Source organism: Gadus chalcogrammus, chromosome 18 (genome assembly GCF_026213295.1).
Source record: "Gadus chalcogrammus isolate NIFS_2021 chromosome 18, NIFS_Gcha_1.0, whole genome shotgun sequence".
Lineage (NCBI taxonomy): Eukaryota > Metazoa > Chordata > Actinopteri > Gadiformes > Gadidae > Gadus > Gadus chalcogrammus.
Genome location: NC_079429.1, coordinates 11,539,876 through 11,560,602, shown reverse-complemented (window position 1 = coordinate 11,560,602; position 20,727 = coordinate 11,539,876). Strand labels below are relative to the sequence as shown.

The following is a 20,727-nucleotide window of genomic DNA, read 5'->3' as shown; positions in this document are numbered from 1 at the left end:
TGAAGTATGAGAGGAATACTTAAACGGTGTCCCTAAAAGATGATTCCTTGCCATCCAAACAGAAACAGCTGCATGGAGCTTTATGTGGGTTGAACTGAGCCTGATTCTAAATAGCAGTTGGCCGCCATGGCGACCAGTGCAAGTACAGCAGTAAATCATTATTAATCATTATAGGCCTGACTATGAAACCAATTAATACTTTTTGGATATCTATACGTGCAATGTTTTGGCTCATTGCATCAATCAGTGCATTCTCCGACTATTTCACATTTTACACTGTTGTTGTTTTTTTCATATCCTATATGAAATGGGGTTCAAGGGATTAATGGACTGAATACTGTATAATTCACTGGTCATTCCAATAAGTGGGAACAGCTTTTCCTCGCAATAGTCAAGCATATCCAGGACTTAAAAAATGGCTGCAAGTTTGTATTGGTCTTTTCACAGGAAACAAGCAGTGGTTTGTACAGCTGCCTTTGTGGTTGCTGTGTTACCAACTGTCTGGGAAGAAGCACAGAGGCCGCATAAACTTGGCATTAGCTATGGTGAATAAACTACATTTAATGTACTGCAGTTAAAGTGGGGCGTATTAACTGTTATCAAACTAAGCTTTGAGTTAAAGACTTTTTCACAGTTATCATAACCCAATGACAGCAACCAAATAAAATATGACTATAGGAACTTTTATAGGCCTCTTTATACAAAATGATGTGTGTTGCCAGCAGGTGTCACTGTTTATCCTTTTTTTTTATTCTGACCCTTCCTCTAATTCCACAATACACTCACAGAGTCGAGTCTCTCTCTCACCCTATCTCTCTCTATTTCGCCCTCTCTCTCTCTGGCTCTCGTTCTTGCTCTCGCTCTTTCTTCTTAAACGTGCTATTGATAGATAGGATGTTTCATGCATTGTTTTGCCCAAAATGTCGACTTTCATTAGCGTTTACTTACAAATACCCTTTCCAAAGGATTATAAGCCTAACAATGTATTGATTTGCATAACACAAAATATAAGCTCCATACACGGCGCTAATACGCAGATGTATAACACTTTTCTAAATACAGCCAGGGAGCGTTTGTCTTGTCGCCGCTACTTCGTGCTTTGCAATTGGCGTTCGTGGATTTGTTTACCATATTTGGCCAGATAGTGACACAGCGCTGCGGGGAATTGGACAAGAGCATCTGTCATTCACAAAAATTCCGCCCACCTGGAACTTTACAAACAAAGCGTGGCCTCACGGTACTTGTAGTCCAAAACAAACCATTTAGGAGAATTCTCAAGGAGGAAACCCGCATATAAGACACTGTTTTTATTTCCACGTGCATCATATCGTTGTAAATATAATTTTTAATAAATAAGTGGGATGAAATATGCCTGGATTCATCAAATGGCGTGGCATTAAACGGATACATTTCCTCTTAATCGCAGCGTCCGTCCTTCGGCATACAAATCCCACCGGCGTTGCTTTTCGTTCATTGGCTGTACTCTGCTGTCAATCACCGGGTGCTCCTTACGCCACCGCTCCTACAGTAAATATTTGTGTTTGCTCAACCGGCTGTAATGGTGGACGACTGAGGCTGAAAAGGAGAGTAATAAAACTCACAAAATAGAGTTCAAAGAAGCTCCACTGCTAGCCGCGAGTAGGACACCATCGTCGTTAAAACATGGATGAACTCAAGCATCAAGTTATGATCAACCAGTTCGTCCTGGCGGCGGGTTGTGCGGCAGACCAAGCGAAGCAGCTTTTGCAAGCGGCACATTGGCAATTTGAGGTAAAGGACTTTACGATAGTCGATGAGGACAGCGATATGCTGCTGTGATGTTTATGTCTGCCTGCCCGATAGTGTTTACCGATGACCGCGTCTGTCCGTCAGTCGCCATGTTCAGCATTGTATCACCATCCACCGTGAATGATAGTACAATCTGATCTTTGTGTGTTTCACGTCTAAATGCCGAACTTTAAATGCACACGTTGGTTCACTTAAGACCCAAATACATATATTCGTATGACAGTATTTTTGTCCCGTGTGGCATGTATGCAATGTATAATGCATGGGCTTGAAGAGATAACGTACCAGCGCCAATATCCAATTAGATTTGACTCCAGATTAAATACTATAATCCGCCAAATGACAGCCATGTACAGGCTAGGTTAGCAAATTCTATTATGCAATAAAGATGACCGCGGCTTTGTATCGACTAGCCTACATAGATGTGTAGTCAGCTGGAAACTAAAATGAGACGATCGAACAAAATGCAATCTTGGTTAATGAAATTGGAGCATTTGCACGCTTTTTGCAAGTGCTCATTCTGTTATATCACATTCTCTGGGTGTCAGTACATTGACGAATGCCCTCTTTACGGGTGTACTGTGTATCAATTGGTTCGATTGAAATGTGATTGATGCCCTTTGTTTGTTTATTATAGACTGCCCTCAGTGCCTTTTTTCAAGAAACAAATATCCCATACGGCCATCATCATCAAATGGTAAGTGTACAAACAACGACGGCTGGTTTGTGATTGTTATCGTGTGGTTCGTCGTGTTGTAACATGTACAACTGCACACCAGCGCTGTGTTTCTATTGCTGCTTTAGATTTATTTATTTCACGACAGAAAGGCACAACTAGCCAATACAATCCGGGAATGATGATGATGGTGTTGATGATGGTGATCATGATGGTGATGATGATGATGATGATGATGATGATGATGTGCTAACAATAACAAAGCACATCTCGGCCATGTTGTGCGGCTCCAGAAATAAACACAGGCAGGCATGCAGCAGCAGCAGCATATTTTACAGTGAGCCTGTGTGTGTTTATCAGAGTCAGAAGGGATGAAAGGGAGACACAGAATTAGAACAAAATACTCGCTAGTAATATGTAGGCCATATTAGGATATTAGTTGTTGATCACCGTGTTATTGTGTTTATATGCATCGTAATGTATGATAACTGTGTGGGTATTGCAAAACGGAAGGAAGCTGCCGCCGCCCCCCCCCCTCGATTCGGTCGAAGCAAAGAAAAAAAATCTTTCCAGGAAAAGGGCAGCTGCTGTGTTATTTTTTGAAACGGCCCCATCGCGGAATTTACTTCATGCGACTTAGCTTGAAGTCGAAGTGATTCTTGCTGACATAGTCCTACACGAGGCTGTTATGTGTGTCAGTAATGCATAGCACGGGTTGAATATTATGAAACACAAACGGTATTCAGGAAGTTGGAGGACATAATGACGGCTCTCTCTCTCTCTCTCTCTCCTAGCATCTGCCTCCTAGCAGCTGTTAACATCAAGGGAAATGGGGGCAGATGGATATGGTCTAAATTGTCAAATATGGCAAACAACGTGTTTGCATGTCTGTAATATATTGCAAATACTCCCAACAAAGGGGAGGATATACAGGAAAAGATAAAGAGGACAATGGTTTTGCTCCAGCTAAGCGTCATGTTTTTTTACCCTATCTTTATTATGTGATGGACACACTGAATTAAACAAAGGAATCAAAAATAAAATGGGACCAGTTCAACTTCCTGCTGGGCTTATTTCCTAGTTCCAAACGGCCGGTATCAAAGGTCGAGTAAATATCAAAATAAGAGCTCTGCTCTGCTTTTGAGCCCAGGCGCAATGTCTCGCCTGAGAGGCTTTTAATTTACAGAGTCAATAATTAGCCCCAATGTCATCTAAGCAAGGTACAGACGACAGCTCTGCGTCAATAACACCTGATAACCGCAGAATGGGAATAATTAAAATGGCTGTTTGCTCTGACTGCTGCCAGATGTATAAAAAAGATTTTTATCCATGTTTGGCAAGGTGTTAAACGTCTGTAATTACGTGTGTGTGTGTGTGTGTGTGTGTGTGTGTGTGTGTGTGTGTGTGTGTGTGTGTGTGTGTGTGTGTGTGTGTGTGTGTGTGTGTGTGTGTGTGTGTGTGTGTGTGTGTGTGTGTGTGTGTGTGTAACCCGGTGTGTTACCAAGGCTACACACTACCGCAGGCCAACGTGTCCAGACTTCTCGTTGTTCAGCTGTGTCTGCAGTGTCGGTTGGCGTTCACACACCTAATCCACTTTTCTCTCTCTCTCTCTCTCTCTCTCTCTCTCTCTCTCTCTCTCTCTCTCTCTCTCTCTCTCTCTGTGTCTTGAAGTTAAGTCCAGTGAACAGGTTAGCCAGCTGTCAGCTTGGAGACGTCATGGAGGCAGATCTGTACAACAACGGCCATATTCTTTGTTTGTTTATGTTTTCCAAATGGTCCTGCGTTGTGGATGTCTTATGAGGCGTTTATTTTGGCATCACAGAGGGAGACATGATCCTGTGGGTCTTCCATAGGTTAGCCCAGCCCCAGCACTGATTCGGGTCAATGAATTCTGGAAGAAGCGCTCATGCAACAAACTGTCATGCAGCCTTTTGAACAGCAGCCTTTTGATTAGAAGACCCCCCCTCCTCCTCCTCTTCCCCTCCAGTGATGTTGGAGTGTAGTGAAGTCAGCTGAGAGGGAAATCATTACAAAACGTCCACCATTTTCACATAGACACTGTCTGAAACGTGCTGTTGTACCATGGTAGGCTCTCCTACAGTAGCACCACTAACCTGCGCTTCTCTGGATGGTAGGGGAAGCTTCACGCTGCCACCCTTAGAGAGCCTATGTAAACCGGGAGGAGAACCCAATGCATGCTCCACAACAGACGGGGCCTCTGTCAGGGGGTTTGAACCCACGACCCCCTCGCTGGGAGGCTCCCACGGTGCGAACCACCACCTCACCTAGTTCAGTACAATGTCTCAGTGTTGCTCTCAAAACGGCCGACGGGGCCAGCAGGAGAGTCCCGGTCCCTCAGACTAAGCCCAGTTGTTGGGTACTGGGACTGATCATCAGTGTACTGTACACACACTGCCTACCTTTTGCAGGCCTCTGCTCCTTAATGACATGTATAAGAATTCACTGTCAGTTGATAAAAGTTTTCTTGTGCAAATTGAATAAAGATAAATAAAGTGAGGAGCCTTGCTGGAAACGGAGACCTATCACCCTGTTTACCGTCTGGCTGTAGTGAACCGCAACAGCATCGTTTTCACGGATATTGTTGGAGGATGTTTTTATATCCAAAACAGATCCATTCATGTGTGGGTGCTGTAGGCCCTGCCTTTGCCCCACTGCTGCGTACTGTGTGCAGTGCTTCAAAACACGGCAGATTGAGCTCTAAGCTCTTTTTAATATTGTTTCCTCTTCAGAGACAATCCCAGAGGCATAGGAGCAGCCAGCTGCAGTCTCAGCACCGGCACGCATTGTAACCTCTTCATCTCTCCCTATCCTCGCCCTCTCTCGCATTGTGATCTGTGTGTGTGTGTAAACCCGCTCTGCAGTTGCACGCAGTTTGTTAATGTGTGCGTCGGTGGTGTGGCTGAGTGCAGGCCCTCTGACTGCATCCCAGTCGTATTGAAAACCGTCCTCAAATGAAATGTCAGCAGTGCCGGACTCACTAACTAATAGGGGCTCTGGAAGTCAGTGGCCGCCCTGTCCGGCTATTAGGCTTATTTTGTGCAACACGCACACGCACACGCACACACACAGCTCATGCAGAGGAAGGCCTTTCTCTCTCTCTTTGTATTAAACAATTAAGTTCAATGCCTTCATTGGCATGAAAAAGGCTTACAATTTACAAAGCAAAACAACAGCTATACTGTACAAAGTACGTTTTAGTACAGTGATAATATAACAACAATACACAATGAAAACAGTTGAGAAGAGTAATTCTAGGTGTTTTCCTGGTTATATTGAGGCGCCTCCCTGGTTGTCCCTGAGGTTTTGAGACTAGAGGACATGTCTTGCTGGCAACAAGCAGCATTTTTGTTTTCCCCCAAGGATATACTTTTCACCATACTTGTTTTCACGGTCTGATTGTGAATAGGATTGTGGCTATAGTTGGGATAAAAAAGAGGAAAGAAAGCGTCTCTCTCTCTCCGATTCTATCTCTGTCTTCCCCGGTCATGTTTATTTATTTTAGCTTTGTTCTCTCACCGTCTCCCTCTGTCTTTAATTCTCTCTTTCACTGTTGCCATGACACGTGTGTGTGGGTGGGTGTCTGGGTGTGTGTTCAGCCATATCTCTTTGTGTGGGTCCTGTAGGCCACAGTCAAATGAATGAATCATCATGTGACTGTAAACCAGGAAGTGGCCCAAGCCAACTGACTTCCACTGTTGTAATATGATGTCTTGTGGCTGGCCCTGAAAACAAAAGTGATAAGGAATAATCTACCTCGCTAGTCATCTGCTTTCCCTCCCTTAAGTCTTGTTATTATAACAGAGAAGAATTGGAAAAGCATTTCCCCAACACTCAATCCTGAGTCCATAGATTATCCTTATTCAGCCCATTTTCCAATCCACTCAAAGTAAAACCAACTAAAAGCTGGAATGGAAAGAGCTCGTCACAACAAGTCTTCTTGTATATCTTCACTTCCCCTTAACTTCCTCCTGAGTTGCGTTACATCAACAGTCAAATATTCTTCTGCACACTCTTCAACAAAGCAAAACCACCGAACCAGTTCCCATTCACTCTTAGTCACCAGAGTGTTGTTGGTGCTCTGTGTTGCTATGACCTTTACCCCCGCCCCCAGTACTGTTATGGCTACGTCTGTTTATCGCAACACATTAAAGATGTGAGGCAAGATTTAACTGTCTTTGTTGTAAGACACTTAAAGGTTCCATTGCTTGGAAATCTCACTTTAATATGAAATTTAATCTAACAATAATATGAGTTCCCCTAGCCTGTCTATCGTCCCTAAGTGGCTAAAACTTGCGTTCGGTGTAAAAAGAGCACTAGGTATCCTGCTCACCTTTTGAAAAAATGGAAGCTCAATCGATCCGAATTTCCTGGATTGATCCGATTACGATTCATAAGGTCACGATACGATTCGATCCGATTCGATTCGATATCGATCTATTTACAGACATAATGCAAATAAATACTGTCCCATAGACAAAACAGCTCCATGTGTTTGTGATTGTATCTGTGTACGTGTACGTGTAGGGACACAGAGAGAGAGGAGTCAAGAATCAAGTATTTATTTTAGACAAAAATCCAAGTATTATTTGAATTTTAAGTAACATATCCATGGCAGAATTAAAACAATGACCAGAACTAAACAACAATGACCAAATAAAATATAAATAAATTAAAATTAAGTGGCCCTCTATATTAGAAAACTACAAGAACCCCTGTACCCAGTCTTTGACAACCAGAGACTTGTGAAATGCCATACGAAGCCGATTTTTTGGGTGAAACCGCATAATGCTACGGCCACACCAAACGCGTGTAACGTGTCTAACTTGACGCTTGATCATTGTGTGTCACAAAAATGGTTCAACGCACCAACGCGCCTGTGGCTGCACTGGATTTAGGAGTCCGAGGTAGGAAACCCAAACGCCGCCGTGTTTGGGTGCATGATAGAGTTTAGATCGGGTTAGATTAAATAATCTCGGATATAAATAACAATAATCGGGTTAAATAACTTCACATGGTGTGTCTGGTGTGTTTCCAGCATTCGTAGTGTTGATCAGCAGATAGTCCGCCAAGACGTTGAGGTTGCTTAGCAACCAGAGACGCTGTCCATGCAAGTGAATGGAGCGTTCCCTCTTCGTCATAACTATCAAACCAAACATCCTTCACATTCAACGAGCGAACATTATGAAAGTAAAATGCACATTTCTCGCTAAAAATGTTTGCATAAACGCATTTAATGGCGTAACTATGTTACTATTTCCACCCAGAATAAAGAAAGATGTCGGCCGTATGCTTCTGTGCAAGCGTCACTACTCTGCCAGTGACGTCGGGTCAAGCTCCACGCTGATTTGTTCCATTAGTAGATGAAACAAGGAGGTGTCCGATAGGCGGAGATGATCAGCGGGAGTGGCCGCCAGCGAAGCTGTGCATGGTGGGAGTTGTTGTCTTCAATCCACAAGCGCCAAAAAGTCACTTTCTGCCTTTTCTCGGTCAAGACGGCACCAAATTAGAATTTTATTTTATTATTCGACTACATATAGGACCCAATTTTAATACATATTCATGCCTCCACCGGTGAAATGCTCCTTTAAGTTTCGGTTTCGTTTAGCCGGCACTCGCTTTTTATAGTGCGCCTTGCGCGTCAAAGAAAATAGTGCCTTTAGTCACCTGGAAAAGATCGATCCAGACATTTTTGGATCGATATCGTGCGTTTTGAGCGTGAATCGATATCGGATCGCGGATCGATTTTTTGAACACAGCCCTGCGCACTGATTAGGAATGTGGCCCCATATGTCGTCATAAGGGGCCTAGCTACCTCCCCTTTCCCTGCCTTGCCCGCCCAGAGAATTTGGCCTGGCAATGAGAAAATGAGCTACGGCCGTGCGTGCGTGCGTGTGCGTGTGTGCGTGTGCGTGTGCGTGTGCATGTGTGTGTGTGTGTGTGTGTGTGTGATTACATACACTGTAAAGTGTTGTACACTTCTTTGTTATTTGGATAACCGTTCAGCTGTTGGTGTTATGGCGCATAACACGTCGGTTCTTTGACGTCTCTGGTATTTCCATGAGACTGTAGTTGGGGTTATGTTAGCCATGGTTGAGAAGGATTTTGGGGAAAGGAACTTTGGCCCTGAAGTACATGAACTGCGACATGGAGGAGAAAGGGATTGTTGCCCACGATTGTCTCCCGCCGGAGCCCCGCCGCCCGCCGCCCGCTGCCACGAGGCACCACCATCGCTCAGCACCACCATCGCGCAGCACCACCGCCTGGCAGCGGGCAGCAGGCAGCGGGCAGCGAGCAGCGGGCAGCGAGCAGCGGGCAGCGAGCGGTTCAGCCTATTTCAGATTGATGGGGACGTGGAAGAACCAGAGACGTCGGAGAACCCGACGCCCGAACGCCGACGTCGTTTGTGATTCATAATATCGTCTAGAGGCGCACACAGCTTAGGCTGTGATAATATTATGTATTATATGATATAGATATCTATGTATTATATGATATTATTTAGATATAGAGCTCCAGGACTCCTGCAGGAGCACCCGGAGTGTTCTAGAAAATGTACAGAACACGGCCAAAGGCTGTGTGCGCCTTGCCATTGCGATACATCCACTGTAAACAGAGCGCATGGTACCGTGGCCGCAAGCTGTTCATGGCCACACCCCCACCCTCCTCCTAGACCCGCCTCTCTCCTCCTCATTTGCATTAAAACCCCAGACACCAAAACTTCGCTTTTGAGGAAAGCTCAAGTGGCTAATTCTGTAATTCTGCACCACGGCTGAATTAAGGGAACGTCTTCAAATACTGAGTTAGGGGCCCAGTAATGTCTATATTAAAGCATCCATAAAGTAGCATGCCATGGGACCTTTAAAGACTAAGTGAGAGTGGAGTATTTTATTCGGCCATGTAATGGAGGCGTTGATCCAAAGAATCTAGGAGTGATGCTGGATATTTGTCGCTCCCGCGTGTGCCACTAGGAGTCAGGGCATCTAGGTTGCGTACAGGCGGACTGCAGACTCCTATGCTTCTTAGGGTCGTTCGTGGTTTTCCTCGACGGAATCTGCGGAATCAGGGCCCACCGTAAACCAACCGATTCACACCTTCCTCCACATCCTGCTCCGACAAGACTTTCATTTTATTTTTCTCCACTGAATCCCTTTCTAATTCCACCCCCCCCTCCCCTTGAAACCCTTCCCCCACCGGCCGCCCTGTGATTAAGAGATGTTGTACGCGATGACGTCGTGGTCCGACAAGGGAGGCTGCTGTGTCTGGTTTCCTCTGGGATCCGTCTCTGTTTGATCTCGAACCCAGCGGCCCTGTGATTAGAAATGCCCGTCGGCCATGTTGGGGCCGCCACTGGTGGCCCATGCTGCTGTTGGCCGGTAATATACGGGAAACCGCAGGCGGCATGGGAGGAAGAACTTGTAAAACTCTAGGGTTTGGGTTTAAGGGTTCCTGGCACCGGGTATAGCCCCTGGTGTGTGTGTGTGTGTGTGTGTGTGTGTGTGTGTGTGTGTGTGTGTGTGTGTGTGTGTGTGTGTGTGTGTGTGTGTGTGTGTGTGTGTGTGTGTGTGTGTGTGTGTGTGTGTGTGTGTGTGTGTGTGTGTGTGTGTGTGTGTGGTTAATGGGAGTGCATCACTACCTATTTTCTCCCTAGCCCCATCCCTTTCACTTATTCAGCCTATCAGCCATTTTCCTGTTCTTTAAGTGTGTGTGTGTTTATCTGGAGGGGTCTATAATTACTGTGATACATCATGTCAGCAGGACAACACCGTCTGTCTGCTCCTCCTTTGCCTCTTCGCTGTCTGTTCCAACCACCGTCGCCACACACAGACAGACAGACAGACAGACAGACACCGATGAAGGGAGAAAGAAGTAGTGTAAGAGACTAAAGGTACGGCCACACCAACCGCGTTGCTCGCGTTAGGGGCGTTGAAAATCGGCATTTTTGCATAGGGAACCATTGGTCTAGGCGCGGTACACGCGTTGAAGCGTTGCGTTGGGGGCGTTGGGCGCGGCAGTTGCACGTAATTACGCACGTAAACGCAGTAACGCGCCCAACGCACCAACGCCCGGAGTTCAGAAAATTGAACTTTCAACGCTCCAACGCGTGACGCTTAGCCGCGGTAGCCAATCAGCGTGGAGCTTGACCCGACGTCACTGGCAGAGAGTAGTGAGCTTGCACAGAAGCATACGGCCGACATCTTTCTTTATTCTGGGTGGAAATAGTAACGTAGTTACGCCATTAAATGCGTTTATGGAAACATTTCTAGCGAGAAATTAGCATTTTACTTTCATAATGTTCGCTCGGTGAATGTGAAGGATGTTTGGTTTGATAGTTATGACGAAGAGGGAACGCTCCGTTCACTTGCATGGACATGGACTCATCTAGCTACGCGAGTAACGCGGTTGGTGTGGCCGCACCATAATGGTGCGGCCACACCAACCGCGTTACTCGCGTTGGACAACGCGAGTAACGCGCCTAACCTGACGCTTGACCAGTGTGTGGTGGTTCAACGCTTCCAACGCGTCAACGCGCCAACGCAGCTAGATGAGTCCATGTCCATGCAAGTGAACGGAGCGTTCCCTCTTCGTCATAACTATCAAACCAAACATCCTTCACATTCACTGAGCGAACATTATGAAAGTAAAATGCACTTTTCTCGCTAAAAATGTTTCCATAAACGCATTTAATGGCGTAACTATGTTACTATTTCCACCCAGAATAAAGAAAAATGTCGGCCGTGGCTGCGCTGGAGTCCGAGGTAGGAAACCCAAACGCCGCCGTGTTTGGGTGTAGAGTTTAGATCGGGTTAGATTAAATAATCTCGGATATAAATAACAATAATCGGGTTAAATAACTTCACATGGTGTGTCTGGTGTGTTTCCAGCATTCGCAGTGTTGATCAGCAGAGATATAGTCCGCCAAGACGTTGAGGTTGCTTAGCAACCAGAGACTGTCCATGCAAGTGAACGGAGCGTTCCCTCTTCGTCATAACTATCAAACCAAACATCCTTCACATTCACCGAGCGAACATTATGAAAGTAAAATGCACATTTCTCGCTAGAAATGTTTCCATAAACGCATTTAATGGCGTAACTATGTTACTATTTCCACCCAGAATAAAGAAAGATGTCGGCCGTATGCTTCTGTGCAAGCTCACTACTCTCTGCCAGTGACGTCGGGTCAAGCTCCACGCTGATTGGCTACCGCGGCTAAGCGTCACGCGTTGGAGCGTTGAAAGTTCAATTTTCTGAACTCCGGGCGTTGGTGCGTTGGGCGCGTTACTGCGTTTACGTGCGTAATTACGTGCAACTGCCGCGCCTAACGCCCCCAACGCAACGCTTCAACGCTTCAACGCGTGTACCGCGCCTAGACCAATGGTTCCCTATGCAAAAATGCCGCCCCTAACGCGAGCAACGCGGTTGGTGTGGCCGTACCTTTAACGTAAAATAATAATCAAATGACATGTGTATAATGTATGTTGAATGGCAATTGCTTAAGAAAAAAATAAACATAATCATAAATATGATTTAGTTGTTTACTGATACAAAGTCTAACAATACCTTTAACTCATAACGATGTCTTGTGATATTGATCACTCATTGGCTCCGCCTCCTCCATCACCATGGCCACATTACTGATGCGGAGGCTGATGCTCTATCCTTCCGCGACCTTCAGAAACCGAAGCATGGTCCCGTTATCTACGGCCAGGACCGACCTCCAGACGGAGGGACACGTAGCTGGGTGCTCTGCAGGACTCAGGGGGCCGATGTGGGGGGCAGTAGAGCAGCACCACAGGGTGGGTCACAGCAGGGTCTGTAGTACAGTGCAGACCTACAGGGTAGAACCACGGCAGGTACATGGTGGCATCAGCTCGGGTGTGTGTGTGTGTGTGTGTGTGCGTAAACACACTGTCTCCGTGGCAACAGACACAAGACCCGCTGCAGACTTACTCAGCGAAACTGTGGTGATTATTATGATCACTATCAGAGCAATCCTGTGTGTGTGTGTGTGATGTGTGTGTGTAGGGTAATCTATGCTTAAGAAGTATGTATGTGTGGGAGTAGTGGAATCTAAGCTTAAGAAGTGAGTGTGGGTGTGTGTTGATGTGCACACGCCTTCTGCAGCCGTGCCAGGCAGAGAGCCACATCTGAAGAGGTTTGGCCTGTGCTCAGCATGTTCCAGCATGCTGCCATGCGTCTTTCCAGGAGCAGAGCTTCCCAGAACACAAACCACACACACACACACACACACACACACACACACACACACACACACAAAAGTACACACGCACCATAACACATACACCCAGACAAAGAATCCATGTGGGAGTGTTTGAAAGTCCAGATGTGTTTATGACCTGAGTTGGGTTTCACACAGACACATGGGTTAGGAAAGACTTGCACACAATGACACTGACACTCAAACTCACACACAGTGCCAACAAAGTCCCACACAGTCAGTCACACTATCTACCATGACTGCTCTGATTTCCTAAAGCCATCGGATGTAGCTAGTGTATGCGTGTGAGTGTGCGCGTACGACTCTGAAAGAAAGACAGCATTGTTCCATGTTTCGCTCATGCTTATGTTCGTCCCGGGGACCGGCCGTCCTACAGTGCTAACATTTCACTGTGATCTCCCAACTGAGGCTGCAGCTAAACAAGCTAACCCTGCTCAGAACAGAAAGCGCTGCTCTTCAACCAACCAGCAGTGCTTGACGGTCTTGGCAGTGAGCACTCCCCAGTCGGTGTGTTGTGCAAGAGGGAAGAGCGCCGTGTTGACATTGTAACCGGGGCGGTTTCTCCATGTGTTGGTACACAGCGAGATGAGTTTCTAGATCTGTGTGCGGGTTTTCCGTCACCCATTGTCCCTCTGTTTGGGCATTGTTTTGTGCCGGGCTTCCTTTTGTGTGGGTGAGGTTAGGTCGCTGAATCAGTACAGTACACCGCACACACGGGCAAATACACCAAGCTCCTCTCGGGTTCTCTGTTGTTATTGCCGGCTGTCCCTCGCTCTCTCGCTAAGGTTTCATCATACAGAGAATAGTCTGGGTAATGATCAACAGAGGCCCACATAGAACATTGCGGACACACACAAACATTTACATATATACATACAAATACACACAGAGTAACGGGCTCAGCTGTCTTGGTTGAAAAGGTGTTTGGGGTTTTCTATCGACCATCAGGGACAGCTGTCCACCTCCTTTAGTTTGTGTGACCTCTGCCCCCCATCCCCCCAACTCCCATATCTCAGAGGGAGTGACGTGATGGAGAGGGGCACGTTGTTTTATGTGCCATAATCCTATTATTTACGTTCTGCGGGCTACAGTAGCCGAGTTTGCAAGCACTCGACTCGTGATAGGCTGTGAGTCCCCTCCCCCGCTCTCCCCATTATGAAACATGAAGTGTGATGCTCATTGTACAGAACATCCAGACAGTGGCTCCCCTCTACCCCCCTCGAACCTGTTAGTCACAGTCTGTCGTGGAGATCGCAGCTCCATCTCACTTCCTTTGTCATCTCCCCGCTCTCGTTGCATTGTTTGCATAGTTAGCTCGCCCCCCCCCCGGGTTCGTAACTGTTACTCGTCAGAGGAGTTGCCCTACTGCGACATGCGGGCTAATGCTAACACCTAGCGGAACACTCCCTGTTTAAACATTCATGAGGCCGGCTGAATCCCCGACGGTTAATCCTCCCCCAGCCGGTTCCCCTGCAGGACCCGTCTATCTATGACCCTCTGCAGACCGGTACTGTCAAACAAAAAACTCATCCCCCCCCAGATTCATGATCTCTGGATCATGTCCTCCATCTTCTGGGCTAGGTTTATAGTTATATTCCACCTCCTTTTTACCCTTTTTCTTCTTTTCTTTTTTGTCGTTTCCATTTACTTTTTTATTTTTTTTATCTTGTTTTTTTCTTAAGTCAGGACATTGTACCAGTCAGTACCTTTGGTATTGGCAGCATGGCTGTTTGATTTAGTTTCAGCATTGCCATTTTCTGTCACATGCGCCACAAAATGTCTGGAACAATCCTGCCAAAAGAGAGGTTTGTGGTACACTTGACTTGGCCTAACCTGTCAGATCTAATCAGTGAAAAACTCCTTTATTATTTAGTTTTTCTTACTCAACCCTGAACTGAAGACTCGGAAAATAAAGAAAAAATAAAGTAAAGCACGATCGCACGATTTCCAAATTCCTAGACGATGCCATGTTCCTGTAAAGAGATCCTTACAGAGATATGATATGCATGCATTGCAGATGTGTACACCTTCTACTCTTGGCAGCCTGTGTAGTCTGTGAGGGCTGCGGAACATCAGGTCTGCTGTGGTACCAGCACAGGGTGTACCCTACCCTGCTTGCTATGTTATTAAACTAGTCCGGGCTTGATATAAACACTAGCACTAATTTGAGAGGGTGTTGACTTACTCCCCTTGTTCTTGACATACCTTTTTATTTTTTCATTGCAAAATACTTTTCATCTCGTTATTCAGAAAAAGGTTCCTGGGCTTGCCCAGTGCCCACGCAGTCACCACACACACTTAGCCGTACTTTTCCACTGACATGCAGCTCTGATGGTGAGCTTCTCGTAGCGCTGCATCATGGGAATTCATCGGCTATGCCCTAGGATTCCGACCAATACAACCGCACTACTACCATTTTCCAGTCCCCCGAGGGAACTGCCCAGTATAACCACTGTCTTCTGCTGTTGTTGGCCCAGTATATCGGGCTCCTCGGAGCTGGTCGTCAACGTCCGCTCTCTAACGTCCGACAGATTGAGAGACTGAACGGTGTGCTGGGGCGCGACCCAATAGTCGTTCTTCTAATCTCCAGATGTCTCTCGTCCTCGCTGGCCGTCGGACCTCTCTCCCCCGGTTTGATTTGTCTCCCCAAAGGGTATAGTGGACGAGCAAAGAGAAGGAGGCCGGCAGAAATAGTTTTCAGCAGTTTGACCCGGCAGCAGTGTCACAACAAGAGAAATGCCCGAGAAAAAATGTCACATTGCTCATTGACATTTAGTAGGGATTGATGGGTTAGTGTTTGAAAGTCTGTCTCTCACACGTACAAGACGGCAAGGTCGCGGTGATGATGTGCTTCCATGGCAACAAGCCGACGACTGAGGAGAATTACGGGCTCAAAGAAGGTGACAGTGGAAAAGAGGCAAACACAAACAAGTTATGAACGATGTGTTACTCTCCAATCGATTGTCGGAGAATTGCAAAGCAAACCACAAGTCTTAAATCAGGTTGAAGTGTTCAAGAAACGGCAGTTGGCAGGGGTGCTCTTTAATTGGTCTGTGCCAACAGAGCAATCCCTTGTTCAGTAGGCGCCAGAATAGCAGTCCGCCATTTCCTACATAAAGACGAAACCTTTCAGAACCAAGTGAAATTGTCATGTCTTGTTCTTAGGTGAGGTAATAAACGTTATGGTCTTAACCTTTCCCTTCTGCCTCTCTATAAACCCCCTAGCCTTTTCTCATCTGAAATGTCAATAGTGAAGGATGACTACTTAACAAGGGAGTTGGATGGGCAGAATCTAACAGGCAACCACAGGATCACTGTTAGTAGCGCTGGGGTTAGGCTGTACCCATGTCACAGATGGAGGAGGTTATATCCAGCAAGGCCCTGGGGAGATCCAACGGAAAGCATGGAAAAACATGTTTACATAGGCATGCATACACGAATGCAAATACAATCACATCCATACACATGAGACACCTATGATGTCAGCGCCATTTTACGGAAGAAGACTAGAAGCATAAGCTCAGTCAATTTAATGATCAAAGACAGACAGAACAACGCACACAGACGCACACACACACAGACACACACACCTACGTTTTAAAGTTTTCTCCAGCTTCCTGCCAGTTCAGTCTGTGAGAAAGCTGGGCTTCAAGTACCACAAATTCACCACCATCCCCTCAGCCACCGTTCCTATGGCAACCACACTTTCTCTCTCTCACCTCTGTTTAGAAAACAGTCTCTCTCTCTCTCTCTGTTGGTTATTTCTGTTTGTCTCTCTGATGGACGAGATCATGATGAGGAATTTACGCTGTGTCAAAATGTATCGGTTATGAGTGTTTTATGTAAGTTGGGTTTTGTGTGTGTGTGTGTGTGTGTGGGGGCGCTCACGTGACAGACGACATACATTCGGTGCCAACATGGTGTTCATTGCGTGTGACGTGACGTGAACATTGAAGCGTTCACCGTGGGAGACACAGCGTGATCCCTTGAGCCCGCTCTTAGCCAATCAGAATTGAGTCCCAACCAGTCTGCCCCTTCCCATAATCCCTTGCTGTAGGTCTCTTGCCGTTGTTCTTAAGGTTAAACGAGAGCTAATCTGCATGCAGCCTGTTCAATCGTCACCCCTGTGCTGGGAGTTGACACACACGCACACGCACACGCACACACACCATGGTCATTCAAAACAACTTCTGGTTCAAAACAATGTTGAACTTTGACTATGAAGTGTAGTCAATAAAATGGCAGATAGCATTTTAATAAAAACAAAGCGGTGACCGGATTACATCATTATGATGTGCCTGGAATAGAACGTTAATTGAATTACACGCCTCTCTCCTTATTGCTCTGCATTGGCCTGTCGTTTTCCTTTTCATAAATAATTATTTCCGTATTTCATGTTTTGCTGTTGATGGCCGCAGCCCTCTCCATTATTATTTTAATGTATAATCCGAAAACGAAGGCAACCGACTTCTAAATGTACGCATACCTGGCCAGTGTATTTATAGTCAGGCAGTTGCTGGTTTATTGGCAGTTGTCACTTTGAGGAGGAGGTGTTTATGAGAGCAAAGCCCCCCTTGAGGGTCTCATTGCAGAAATGCACCACAGAAGAAGATAGCGTTTCTCTCCACCATGTCGGCCATACCTGAGCCAAGTGGGACCGAGTAGTGTCTGCTTTCGCTGTTTCCCACCCCCCCTCAAAAGAACAGGAAGTATTGGTGTTCTGGAGGTCACTCTAGTATTCCAGAGTGTCTCTTTACCACCCCCCCCCCCCCCCCCCCCACAGGAAGTGGCGTCCGAGATATGAGCCGGCACTTCCTGTCTGAAGGGCATTGAGGACGACGCTCACCTCTCACAACAATCTCACCCAGAACCTCCCCCCCCCCCCCCCACCCCACCCCTCAGGGCCCATGTCCGGGTGGGCCGGTCGGCACCCTCCCAGGCTCCAGGGCTGTATTTATAGACGCCGGGCCTGCCCACGGCAGCACTTTTTAGGGGGCAAGGTGGTCTGGTTTCACCCCGGCAAACGTGGACGAGACGTGACGGGGAGGGAGAGCGCTGCTGGCTGTCGCTGGTTGTCCTGACAGATGAGCCCAACCCGAGCCTCCAGAAGGCCTTTGGGTCCCCAGTTGTACACACGTACACTGACAGAATTCCTCCTACAGGGCAAATGGAAACATGGAAGGTTGCTGGTACTCTGCCGCGAATATCTTGGAATGCGGTTTCGAAGAAAGTCTATACGTTTTGGAGAAAGTTATTTTGGATATTTTATTTTTTTCTTCTGTACGAAAGATATCTAACACGTCGGACCATGCGTGGATCAGCGAGGGTCGGTCGGGTTTCGAGCTGAAGGCAGGATAAAATGCTTTTTTCCTAGTATGAAGTGCGTGGTTTGGTGTAATTGTATGAGCCATGCTTAGCTGTTCATTAAAAGTTTCCTGTGTGCTTTAAATACACGAAGAAGACATAATGTGACCCTAATGCTCATCCCATAATCACAGAACTATCATCCATCAAAGTGTTCACTCTGGGACCGGTTCTGTGAAGCCCAGTGAAACCTCCAAGCCTCTAAGTCCCAGAAACCACTGTGGGTCTTTATTGTCAGAACCAGATTGCTGACCGTGGTGACTGTCTGATATACTATTAACTGTGAATGCATGCATCCCTTTCCTTTGAGTTTCACTTTTGCCTATGCAAATCACATTTGCAAAATTTTAGTTATATGTAAATGTAACCTGTTCAAGCTCAAGATTCAACAAAAATTAGAGGAATACTTGGACGTCTCATTTGGTGATTATAAGAAAGTTAACCTGGCAGACTGTAAGGCTAGCTGCTAGTTAACCTAGCAGCTAGTAAGCGTATCAAACAGCCTAAGATCACACCTATCACGACAGCTCTGTGGTATATTTAGCAGCTTAGCGTTGTTCCAGCCCAGATTTTTTTTTGCGTGTGTGTTGTTTTCCTCTTCACACCGAGCAAAGAGGGAGAGAGTGTGTGTTTGCGTTGGGTTGGCCTAGTTTACTTATGCGGTCGTTGTTGATGAAACAGGAAGTGAATGTAAACAAGGAGGTTGGGAACAATAACGAGATGGATGGCCAGGAGGGACAATCATGTTATGGTTAAGGAGCTCTGGGAAAGAGAAGGCTGGGACTCCCCTAGCTCAACACCTCCCCCTCCCTCCCTCCTCCCCATCTCAAGTTTTCCATGTAACAAAGTCCCAGCCCTTTGCAGTGTGACTCAGTGTGTTCCGACAGATGACTTCAGCACTGACCGTACATCTGCGGACTCATTAGGTCCGGGCATCGCCACCGATATTCCCAGATCGATCCGGCTCCGATTCACAAGGACCTGATTCGATTCGGTATTTCAGTCACAATACCAGTTTAGCGTGGATATGGAACAGATTCTCAGGGAACTAATTCTGTTAATTGTATAAGCATCCTCTAACCGGTTGCATTATTACAAATTTTAATGTTTCCATTAGGTATTAACCCAACAGCAGTCAGATGATGCACTCTTTATTAAACAAGAGCAACACACTAAACACTGCAGTCAACCCAATATAGTACAAGTTGTCCCCAAAGGGCTGGCCATGAGAGCCTAACCGGGTTCAAGGCTCAAGCATCAAGGGAAAATCCTATATTAAAATTCCGATCCCAGGGGACTACCCAACCCGGTATTGCTCCCTGCGTAGGCAGTACGCCTACAGCACGGCCAGTAGGGCCTGGGTTCGATGCCCATCATCCCTCTGCTGCCTGTGCTGTTCTCTCTCTTCTCCTGCCTCTCTGCACTGTCGTGCCCATAATAATAAAAAAAAAAAATCTTAAATAAAACATTAATAAAGAAAAATACAAACGTTGGATTAAATGATGTCGATATCAGATCATTCCAGTTAAGATATTTTAATCGTCTAACCCTCTTGTTCCTCTCCCCGTCCCAGATGTGCACGCCAGCCAACACTCCGGCCACGCCCCCCAACTTCCCGGACACGCTCACCATGTTCTCCCGCCTCAAGGCGTCCGAGAGCTTCGGCGGCGGCGGCGGCGGTAGCCCCATGTCCGCCGCCATGGCGACCTCCCCGCCCCCGCCCCCTCCCCAGTTCGGCGGCGGCTGGGGGGTCCCGGCGAACGCGCCCCAGCACCACCACCACCAGCAGCACCACCACCACCACCACCACCACGCCCCACAGCCCCAGCAGGGCCTCTGGACTCAGGGGCAGCCCCCCTCGCAGGCGCCCTGCCCCGGGTGGCCGGCCATGGCCATGAACGGCAGCCCGCACGCCGGCCCCGAGCAGAAGGCCAGCGTCGCCATGGAGGCGGAGAGATGAGCGCCTGGATGGGACTTACCCCCCCCCACCACCACCACCACCGTAGAACACGCCTTCCTGTGTGATCGAGAGGCAGGTGTGGAGGACGGGGTTCGGGAGGACTCTGAGAATGGGGAGAGGGGGGGGGGCGGGGGACGGGGTTGGGAGGATGTCGGGAGGCGATGGAAGAACGAAAGGAAGCGGGTTCCATTTATTTTTTCTCTCCTTTATTTCTTCCAAAGTAACAGCACGGGATTGGAAGACGAACGCAGGCAAGGGAGCTGAAAATAAATGTAACACTGACACTTTGTGACAAGAGAAAAGGATAAAACCAATGCAAAATGTTATGTACCAGAAAAACAAGAAAGAAAACATGCATACCCATAGTAAAGAAAGCAACTGAAATATTTGTACTTCTATTCTCAGATGACGCATAGTTATGGGAAATATTACAAAGACAGAAAAAAAGAAAGAAAACACAAAAAGCAACGGTCGCAGCCAAGGAATTCTGTGTAATATGTATTTTTTGGCAGATAACATCTCAGGCAGCGACGTCACCTCCTTTTTTTTTATTTGTGCTTTTATTTTGAAGTCAGTGTGTCTTTCCACCCTCGCTGTGTTGAGAGACTGCTGCGCAGGAAGAGGTCACACAGGCTACGCTGTTTGGATTGACTCTGTTCTGGCACGCATGTGAGCGTGCAC

At 46.9% G+C, this 20,727-nt stretch overlaps 1 protein-coding gene across 1 annotated transcript; it reads left to right on the top strand.

Moving 5' to 3' along the window:
* The first annotated feature begins 1,512 nt into the window (after nt 1-1,512).
* On the top strand, nt 1,513-20,157 carry ubald1a (UBA-like domain containing 1a). The gene is made up of 3 exons (XM_056577176.1): nt 1,513-1,770; nt 2,426-2,485; nt 19,660-20,157. Exons 1-3 carry the CDS (start codon nt 1,663-1,665, stop codon nt 20,044-20,046), a joined length of 555 nt encoding a protein of 184 aa, XP_056433151.1. The 5' UTR covers nt 1,513-1,662; the 3' UTR covers nt 20,047-20,157.
* Nucleotides 20,158-20,727: the final 570 nt, after the last annotated feature.